Raw genomic sequence first — 11,478 nt, forward strand, 5'->3', positions numbered from 1 at the left:
TGATACGACATCAGAGAGGATTTTTCTTTCACTATAGCTTTGGAATTCTATGAATGAGAGCTCGGTAAATTGGACCACGAAATCGATATTAGTATTAATAAACGGTGACAGCCCTATCGTCAAAGATGTTAAATTTCTGTTGAGTTAACATTCGAAGCGTTGGGGAGAGAGAGGTGATACGACATCAGAGAGGATTTTTCTTTCACTATAGCTTTGGAATTCTATAATTCCATTATGAGATTTTGTTTACGTATAAGTGAGTTTGCTGACATTTTCGGTAATATGTATTTGTCAAAAAAGGGATTTTTTTGTTAGTTTTAATCCCTCGAAAGAACTTACATATGCAAATACCTTGTGATCTACACTATTACTCTGCTCATATTCCATGTGTTAGCTACCCCATTATAAAGGACACAGATTTATAACTGACGTATGATAAGGTAATAGACATCTCGTTTTTCGTAAGTGAGTTTGTGAAGAACGATCCGTTCCAGGGGCCCGTTGCAGAAAGAGTTGCAATCAATCGAAACTCTAACAAATCATGCGCAACTTGATATTCAACCAATCAACAGCGCGCATTTGGGACTTGCGATTGATTTTTTGACTTGGGTTTAAACGCAACTCTTTCTGCAACGGGCCCCAGAACTCATTACAGTAAATTTGAGAGGTGAATTCCAGCATCCATTTCTTTATTTCCAAATGCCAACTGATGGACGCCTGATATTAAGAAGCCAAACACCGTGATTCGTCAATGCAGCTGACGTCAGTATATTTACATAAAATGTTAATTTGCAATAACACACACTCTTCGACCTTTTATCGTTCAACACGAACTATATAGAAACAAATTTGCACAAAAGTTGGAAATTCACGTTGTCCAAAACCCTAATTTACAATGGCTAATATCCTCTGATACCTTTACATGCCTTGGGATACATGTCAAACTGTCAATCAACTTGCTCTGATGTGTACCTTGTTCTAAACCTGCCCGTTCTGTTTTAATCTCCAACAAGGGATAGGGGAGGAGCTTAAGTTTCCCAATCTGTTTAGTAATCATGTATAAAAAAACATAAAATGACCATCAAATTGTGATGATACGCATGGCCACCCCCTTCCATCCCATCCACAAGAAAGCTTTCTAAATCTGCTGACAACCGACGAAGTTCGGTACAACCATGACATGCATACTGTTTCAGCCTGTCACATGGTTCGCGTGTTCGATGAAAGGTTGTTACAAACGGGAACGCCAGCATTCCATCAACTTCTCAGAGACCCCGATGAACACCGATCATTATTGGAAGAGTATATATGCATCTCAGCTTCGATTACATTTCATTTTAACGCCATTATCTTCTTTAACTGCGAGCAGAGGAGAGTCGTGATCCTTGACCATACTTGTGTCTGGAACGGGGGTAATGCATTTATAGACTGAAATCTAATAATTGTTCAGTCATTATCTAATAAAGTAGAGTTGTCTGTTTAAGAGTCCATTACCAAAAATGAGGCCACAGGGACGTGTGCATGAGATTTAATTTTATTTAATTGATATCAGCTCCATATCAGCTTTCATTCATGACAGTCACTTAGATAAAAGAGATAAGTGGAGATATAGAGATCATCAATATCATCCTCAGTACCATTCTTCTAAACGATTCCTTAAACTCCGAGGATCTACCTACATTGTCATCGAGTCAGACTAACCCTCCCCCCCCAAAAAAAAAATCAGAACGAATAAAGAAAGATGATTTTAAACGATTTTAAAACAAATTTTAAGGAAAGAACTTTTATTCAAGTGCTAGCCAATCAGACTTCTCCGATCGAAGTTGGAAATGACTTTCCATGAGTATTTCGAGGTGATTTATTCCGAGTAGAATCGAAGAATGAGAGTAATATTACTGAATGCGGAAACCTGAACAGAGATTATCATCTTGTCGAGGATGGGAACCATCAAGATTTGAACATTTAATATGTGATTGTTTTCGTGTTTTTTTTTAAATCTTAATCTGTCATAGGATTTTCATCGTTGACATCATCACTTTGATCACCATCATCAGAGGCTGATTGTCAAATTTAACATCTAATACACTCATTCTAAGATAGTTGATTGATTTAGATGACTTTTGACACAGGGAGAAGGTTCTTCGTTTTTCATGATCTATTTTGAATTAAAACAGTGCGTGTTTGACTTTCTGCTTTCCGCGCAGTTTGACTGAACATTTTCATGATGCATTTTCATTTGTATTGCTTTCGTATCTTGTGGATACTTTCTATTGCCTTGAAAATTGACTTAGTCAAAGGTGAAATCGTCGAATTTTCAGGTAAGTTATCGTTAGAATGTCAGTAAATTTTCTCTATTCTTTTTCTCCGTTGTCGTATTTACAAAAGACAATAATAATAACAATCATAATAATAATAATAATGATAATAATAATAATAACAATATTGATAATAAATAATAACACTAGTAATAATAGGCATTTATGTGGCGCCATCTATCTAGAAATGTTTAATTCCGAGGCGCACTAGAAAAAAAGAATGAGTTTGGATGAGTGTCAAAGTGCCAATAATAATGTTAGAAAAGATAAGGCTTCATTTAGATTTGAAAGTTTCCAGTGATGATATGATTCTTAAATTTAGTGGCAAATCATTAGGAAGGGAAGGTGCTACAGCAGAGAAAGCTTAGACACCTGATAGGCTACACGTTTTTTTTTTTTTTTTTTTTTTTTTTGCAGTGGGGGGGGGGGGCGTCTTAAGAAGCTGCTGGTGTGATGATCTCAGGCTAAGAGCTGGTTTATGAGGCATGACAAGGTCTTGTAATTATTTATGATCATGATCATGAAATAATATCTACTCTTTGAAATGTGATATTTTTTTTATAAGTGTTGTTTCACAATTAGAGTATATCATGTATGTATATACAGTGTTCAATAGCTTGTCATCATAGATTTGATATTTTCTACCTCTTTTATGACGTGCAGGAGGCCTTATATATATATATATATATATATATATATATATATGTGTGTGTGAAGCTATACATGTACAACAGCTTTGGCAACTCTTTTATTTTAAATATTGTGTAAAGAAATGGATGAAGAGAACAATGGTAGGCGTAGCTTAAATCAAGGTTCCCCAGAGCTATCTACCCTTATATATATATATATATATATATATATATATATTGACCATAACGGGCGTTTTAGGTCCAAAATTACTGTCTTATTTTTATTTTTTTTGAGCCAGCGCATCTTTTTCATGAGCAATCATTAGTCATTGTTTTACCGCAATTTTAAAGAAATACGATTGTTTAAAAATCGAAAACCCGAGAAGCTCAACCCAAAATAGAGTGCAAATCTTGCTCGAAAATGTCCTCTCCGAATTCGGTATTTTTAATATGTTAAACAGAGGAAGATGTTACTTCATGATGAAATTTTGTCTCTGTGAACGTTATTTTGTTTACACGCAGCAAACTTAGAAATCCAGCTATCATTTTTTTCTTAGACAGTTCATATTTCAATGATTTGATATCAATATCTCTCCACAGATGTCCTCTCTGAAAAAAGTAATTGACAGAACATATTAAGATACAGGATTTATACTCGAATTAGAAATTAGTGGATGACTTCCTTCCAAAAAAAGGGCGGATCCCTTTGGTCCAGTGATACAGATGGGTAAATCCTGGGTGCAAAAAAAAAGCAGAACCGGCATGGGTATCATGATACACAGATAGATAAGGGTGGGGCCGTGGATGTACGAAAAGTTAAACTTTCCTCATGAGATTCAAACAAGTCTTGACACCTCCCCAAAACTTGGCATAAAAGAATATTCAAAGAATAATGTACAGGAAAAAAGATAAACGTTCCTCTTCGGTGCACATGTTAAGTTGATAAAACAGGAATACTGACAAGTTTGCCCTTATTATACAGTGCGAGTCAGAAAAATGTTACACTTTTTAAATTTAGAATTTTTCAAGAAAATTTGGGAGTCAGAGAGAATTTCTAGAATGTATGGATAGAGTAGATATTCCTTTGTCACTTGGTAAATTTGCTTTGTTATGGTTGAGTGCACAACAGCCATCGTTTGAAAAAGTGTCAAAACCCATTTGCGCCAAGTCAGGTGATTACATGTACCTGCTGAAACAGAGACAGAAGCATTCACACAAACAATTAGCGTAAGTTTATGCGTATGTTTATTAATCAAGAAAAAGATATTTATTGATTTACTGATTCTTTTGTTTATTTTTCTTGATTAATAAACATACGATAAACTTAACGCTTATTGTTTGTGTGAATGCTTTTGTCTATGTTTCAGCGAGTACTTGTAATCACCTGACTTGGCGCAAATGGGTTTTGACACTTTTTCAAACAATGGCTGTTGTGCACTCAACCATAACAACAACACTGAAACAAATTTTACCAAGTGACAAAGGAATATTTACTCTATCCTTACATGCTAGAATTTCTCTCTGAATCCCACATTTTCTTGAAAAATACTTAATTTAAAAAGTGTAACATTTTTTCTGACTCACACTGTAAATACGTCGGTTATCAATTGTGAAAAAAGAGCTCCCCTTAACCCCATCTTGCAACCCCCTACCCTCCTGGGAATTCGAGTTCTGCAAAAGTGGCATAATATACCCACAAACAAATGCATAGTGTACCGTGAACCCACTGCGCTTGGCATAATTTTCTTCTATCCATATATGCTCTTCTTAACAGAACCACTAACATGCACAGAAGATGGGGAAGAACAGCCTCATCCCGACCCGACATGTTCAGATACAGAAGAACATTATTCATGCCAGAAACGTCGACCACTTAAGACATGTAAATGCGATGACGATTGCGTTCTCTTTGAGGATTGTTGCCATGATGCGCCAGGGTATTCTGACCAAGTTCCAGTCGAGAACCTTCTCATAGAGAAATTCCTACCCTACATGAAGTGTGAGTCCATACTGGTAGAATGGTTTTTATCTTCAGGAAACAGTACAAGTCTCGAGTATTATAACTTCATTAGTAGCTGCCCTGACTACGTTCCACGTGAGAGCATTGTTCGCCTTTATTGTGAAGAGTATCAAACGGCAGCAGATGTATTCCACACTCCGATGATGGTGGAAAGCATCGGACATTTCAAGAATATTTACTGCGCCATGTGCCACGGGGTGGACTTGTCCAACATCAAGGAATGGAAAGGAAAATGGCGATGTGATGATGATTTAACTTATGACGTTCAATCGTCTCAGCTTGATGACCTGGACTACACAGAAGAAAATTTAATCAAACGAGGAACATGTTCTCGAGCTCTTGAAGAACCGGAAGACAGACCTGAACACCTAGCTCCCAGGACATGTACGTTCAATATCAGCGTTACCACGTGTCCAATGCCATATCCAGAACAACCAGATACCGAAATTACATGCCCTTCTTATCTAGCACCTGTGAAGCACAATGGGACAATATACAAGAATTTGGCTTGCGCGAAATGCAATGGTATAGATGTCTGTAATAAATATGTCAAATTGTGCGAATCGATGAGGCCAGGAGTAAGGATATCACGACGATATTTTCCTTCGCTAGCGGAATACTTTTCTTTCAGTCCTGATACATCCACTACTCTTTCTTGTGCCCTCAACGAGGCCTTTGATCCACTGACAAGGATTTGTCAGGTCGTGTATTGCCTGTCCGGATTTGTCTATAACGATACGACAGGAACTTGCGAGCGCCTTCCTGTTGACGAAGTAGGAGGTGTGTGTCTGTCCTTCGAGTCTCAGTCAAATAGAGAGACGGAGGTGAACGTTACTTCTAATGATTTGAAGAACCTCGTAGACGCAATGAACTCTTTGTTAATGGGATCGCCGTACGACTTGCTGACGGATTTTGACGTGTTAGACCTGCTTCATGTGTCTTGTAATCGATCCGAAATACAGTCTTACGATCAGGAAGGCTGTTTTGAATCGAACGGGACAATCTCAACGAGAGCATGTCAGGCTTGCTTTGAAATAGCTCTTAATTTTTCTGCCTTGATTGAATCTAATATCAGCGCCGTTTTTAATGCTTCTTCTTGGATTGATGACGCAGCGTGCTATTTTACACCTTCCTTTGGGAACGTCTCCGTGACAGAGATAGAAATAAATGTTCCTGCTGATTGGACTTGCGCCTCGTATTCTAGTTTCTTTAAAGGGAAGACCAATGAAACTCTGCTACCTCCATTTAGGTTGGAGATCACCAGAGAGGCAGGGGCATATGAGGTGACCTCAATAAAAGGAGAATATATTTGCCGTAATATTTCTCTGCAAACCTGCAAAGATTACTTCATGGCTGATCCGGGACAATTCGAATATACTGACGACTCTGAAGATTCCATACGTTTGCAAACTGACAACAGAATAATTGAGAACGGGGAGTTCGAGCGCATTGAAAATGGTTCGGTTCTATACTGTCGTAAAGACAGTGAAGGTCAAAACCAAAGCCTTCCTGAAGGGTTGGACATTATGACTATGGTAGGAACTATACTGTCGATGGTATCTGTACTCGCTGTAATTACCACTTATGTAGTTTTCCCAAAGCTCAGAAACATGGCAGGAAAATCAATTCTCGCCCTGTCCGTTGCTCTCCTGATGGTTTTCGTGTTAATGTGTTTGGCAGTGATCAGCAGCAATAGCAAGGGCTTTTGTAAGGCAATGTCAGCCGCATCCCACTTCTTCTGGCTCTCAATTTTCTTTTGGATGAACGCGCTGGCTATTGATCTGAACCGTACGTTCGGGTCCCGTGCCAAGATCCGCGTCGGCAGCAAATCCCAGATATTCTACATCTGGTACTCTCTCTATTCCTGGGGAACGCCAGCTTTGATTGTTGGCGCCTGTTTGACGATTGATCTTTGTGAGTGCACAGACCTGAGTTTTGAGTACGGAAGAGAAGGTTTGTGTTGGCTATCCAGTGGTGATGCCAATTTGTATGGTTTCGGCGTACCTCTAGCTGCGTTGCTGTTTTTCAACATAATTCTTTTCAGCGACACCGTCGTTGGTATCCGACTCACAAAAAAGGCATCCGAGAAGGCCCTCAAAGAAAGGCCAGCTCTAGCCAGAGCAAAGGAAGAACTTTCTCTTTATATCAAGGTAAAGGAATCTTTTTTGATGGTGTAACATAAAATTTCCTAATATGCTTTAAATCTGCTGTAAATGCTACAGACACACGCGCGAAACCGCCTCCAAATAACCGACGAAATCCATTAGGATATTTACGGTGGCTTGGCCTACCTTCGATAGGTTTGGAGTCAGATTCGTTTTTGTGGCTGCAGCATTGCCATGCATGCTCCTTGAATAATGACAACATACATAATCTGAACTTTAAGGAAATCATTAATCATCGTATCATTGATGGAATAAAGAGTCAAAATAACCATCTGCATTATGCTTTCAAAATAGTTCCAATGGTTGTGATCATCAGATTTTAAAGTCGGAGTTTGAGATTTTCTTTTCAAAAAGGACAATCACAATTCTATTATTTTATCAAGCCTGTTCCAATCTAATATATATGATATTGACCTAACCGTCAGAGCTTCTTTAGCGTGTTGGTGTGTCAGTTGTTATACATCATCAGAAGATCGTGTGGAAAGTGTAGACTTGCTTACATTATATATATATTCCTGTCTCTAGCTTTCTAGTGTGATGGGCTTCACTTGGATCTTTTGCTTCGTCTGCGAGTATGCCAACGTTCCAGAACTCTGGTACATCTTCACCGCAGTCAACTCTCTCCAAGGGGTTTTCGTTTTCCTGGCATTCGGTCTAAACAAGCGTGTGATCGCTCTTTGGAAGGAAAAGTTGGGCATCACACGGAAGGATGCAAGCTCCAGCCAAGGCGACAGCAAAAGTACAAACACCAAGAACTCGACAATCAACAATACCATGTAGCATATCCCTCACAGAAAACGTATACCTGTCCCCGGTTAAGAAGTTTTAGTGCGATTTGTTTTTCTTTACTTTAAGATCGAAACAAGAGCTAAACTGAAACTGACAAATCGAAACCTTATAACGTGACTTTATACCTTCTGGGCTCCGTAACAAAAAGGTTTGCGATGAATTGTAAATATGAAAGAACACTTTTGATTGGTTCCTGGTCAGTATTTTGCGCCAAATTTGCGTGTAAACTTGATCTTAATTGGTCAGTTCATTTAGCGATTGATCGCTAATCTTTGTGTTACGGAGCCCAGGTTACACATTTTTCTAAGTTTGTAAGTAGAATAGATGGACTAATTTCGTGATTTCTAGATTACAGGTTCGATATTTTTAAATTTGCAGATGAAAATTACATTGGCAGTATTTATTATTAAAAATGATAATTACTTACATTTTGAAGTTAGGTAGCATGCTAAATAAAAAAATTATACTTCAAGTTTATTGCTAAGATAGTGATCAGAGTAAAGTCATATCGGCCTCAAGACGCAGCCTCAAGAAGCAGCCGATGATGACGTTATAACGATTCAAAATCGAAATCAATATCTTTCGTCCCATGGGGACGAATTGACTGGAATTTCGATATTTAGTTATTTTGAACGGCAGATGCAAGCTAGACATACGTCCTATGCTGGGCAAACACTAAAGAACCGTAATTACGATGACATAGTTTGTACATGGTAATAGCTCAGTTCATTCTAAGTAAAAATTATCTTTAATCATTAAACTTTTGATCCAAATCGAGCCTCGACCTTACATATCAGTGGCAGATCTAAAAAAATGCCAGTAGCGAAGAAACGGACCGACTGAGATGAGGTTATTTATTTATTTAAAAGGTAAATTATTTCAAAACCGAAATCGTATTGGCTTCGAGATCGGAATAGTTGAAACTTTGCGATATACATTATGTGTACATATAAAAACTACAAATAATTAGTTGATTGTTGTAAATAGTATTTTATGACTAGGGCAACCCGGTGATTTTGTCTTTAGCCTTGCACCTTTAATCTCTTGAAAGGGAATGAAATGATTTCATTAAAGCATCCTTTAAAAAGTACAGATACCGTCCATTCGTAATATAATTACGTCTTGTTACATAATTATGATTGCCCCTTGAACTCAAATTCGAGGTGCGTTTTTTAATCATTATTTTGTTCCGATGATGACGTTATAACGATTCAAAATCGAAATCAATATCTTTCGTCCCATGGGGACGAATTGACTGGAATTTCGATATTTATATATTTTGAACGGCAGATGCAAACTAGACATACGTCCTATGCTGGGCAAACACTAAAGAACCGTAATCACGACGACATAGTTTGTACATGGTAATAGCTCAGTTCATTCTAAGTAAAAATTATCTTTAATCATTAAACTTTTGATCCAAATCGAGCCTCGACCTTACATATCAGTGGAAGATAAAAAAAAACGCCAGTAGCGAAGAAACGGACCCACTGAGATGAGGTTATTTATTGAGTTCTGAGCTTAAAAAATATTGTAAATGTACATTAAAAGGTAAATTATTTCAAAACCGAAATGATATCGTTTTGGCTTCGAGATCGGAATAGTTCGAAACTTTGCGATATACATGTGTACATAAAACTACAAATAATTAGGTGATTGTTGTAAATAGTATTTTATGACTAGGGCAAGCCGGTGATTTTGTCTTTAGCCTTGCACCTTTAATCTCTTGAAAGGGAATGAAATGATTTCATTAAAGCATCCTTTAAAAAGTACAGATACCGTCCATTCGTAATATAATTACGTCTTGTTACATAATTATGATTGCCCCTTGAACTCAAATTCGAGGTGCGTTTTTTAATCATTATTTTGTTCCGATGATGACGTTATAACGATTCAAAATCGAAATCAATATCTTTCGTCCCATGGGGACGAATTGACTGGAATTTCGATATTTATATATTTTGAACGGCAGATGCAAACTAGACATACGTCCTATGCTGGGCAAACACTAACAGTGCTAAAGAACCGTAATTACGATGACATAGTTTGTACATGGTAATAGCTCAGTTCATTCTAAGTAAAAATTATCTTTAATCATTAAACTTTTGATCCAAATCGAGCCTCGACCTTACATATCAGTGGAAGATAAAAAAAAACGCCAGTAGCGAAGAAACGGACCCACTGAGATGAGGTTATTTATTGAGTTCTGAGCTTAAAAAATATTGTAAATGTACATTAAAAGGTAAATTATTTCAAAACCGAAATCGTTTTGGCTTCGAGATCGGAATAGTTCGAAACTTTGCGATATACATATGTGTACATAAAACTACAAATAATTAGGTGATTGTTGTAAATAGTATTTTATGACTAGGGCAAGCCGGTGATTTTGTCTTTAGCCTTGCACCTTTAATCTCTTGAAAGGGAATGAAATGATTTCATTAAAGCATCCTTTAAAAAGTACAGATACCGTCCATTCGTAATATAATTACGTCTTGTTACATAATTATGATTGCCCCTTGAACTCAAATTCGAGGTGCGTTTTTTAATCATTATTTTGTTCCGATGATGACGTTATAACGATTCAAAATCGAAATCAATATCTTTCGTCCCATGGGGACGAATTGACTGGAATTTCGATATTTATATATTTTGAACGGCAGATGCAAACTAGACATACGTCCTATGCTGGGCAAACACTAAAGAACCGTAATCACGATGACATAGTTTGTACATGGTAATAGCTCAGTTCATTCTAAGTAAAAATTATCTTTAATCATTAAACTTTTGATCCAAATCGAGCCTCGACCTTACATATAAGTGGCAGATCTAAAAAAAAAGCCAGTAGCGAAGAAACGGACCCACTGAGATGAGGTTATTTATTGAGTTCTGAGCTTAAAAAATATTGTAAATGTACATTAAAAGGTAAATTATTTCAAAACCGAAATCGTTTTGGCTTCGAGATCGGAATAGTTCGAAATTTTGCGATATACATATGTGTACATAAAACTACAAATAATTAGGTGATTGTTGTAAATAGTATTTTATGACTAGGGCAAGCCGGTGATTTTGTCTTTAGCCTTGCACCTTTAATCTCTTGAAAGGGAATGAAATGATTTCATTAAAGCATCCTTTAAAAAGTACAAATACCGTCCATTCGTATCATCATTACGTCTTGTTACATAATTATGATTGCCCCTTGAACTCAAATTCGAGGTGCGTTTTTTAATCATTATTTTTTCGGTGTCATCATAATCAAATAAGACCGTTTTAGTATCCAAAATCAGACAGGTGGCTACTTTGGTCGAATTTCTTTTTCCGAAACAGAAATAATGAATATCTCATCCCATCATGAAATGTCCAGATAGTGAATTTTACCTGTTATGTTTATCTTTCTTACACTGTTCAGCTATGATTTTATATCAAATAGAGATCCCATAGGGCTTCCTGGCAGTCGATGAAGACCGTTGCCTTTTTTCAAACCGCTTGGTATGTATGCTCGCTCGCGGAATGACTAAAGTCTACACATGTAATTAATGTTATTTTTTTCAAAAAGGTTTTAC

General features: G+C 37.1%; 1 protein-coding gene across 1 annotated transcript; it reads left to right on the top strand.

Annotated features, from left to right (window-relative positions):
- The first annotated feature begins 4,702 nt into the window (after positions 1-4,702).
- On the top strand, positions 4,703-8,739 carry LOC121431172. The gene is made up of 2 exons (XM_041628683.1): positions 4,703-7,114; positions 7,655-8,739. Exons 1-2 carry the CDS (start codon positions 4,703-4,705, stop codon positions 7,907-7,909), a joined length of 2,667 nt encoding a protein of 888 aa, XP_041484617.1. The 3' UTR covers positions 7,910-8,739.
- The last annotated feature ends 2,739 nt before the right edge of the window (positions 8,740-11,478 follow it).

Source organism: Lytechinus variegatus, chromosome 1, assembly GCF_018143015.1.
Source record: "Lytechinus variegatus isolate NC3 chromosome 1, Lvar_3.0, whole genome shotgun sequence".
Classification (NCBI taxonomy): domain Eukaryota; kingdom Metazoa; phylum Echinodermata; class Echinoidea; order Temnopleuroida; family Toxopneustidae; genus Lytechinus; species Lytechinus variegatus.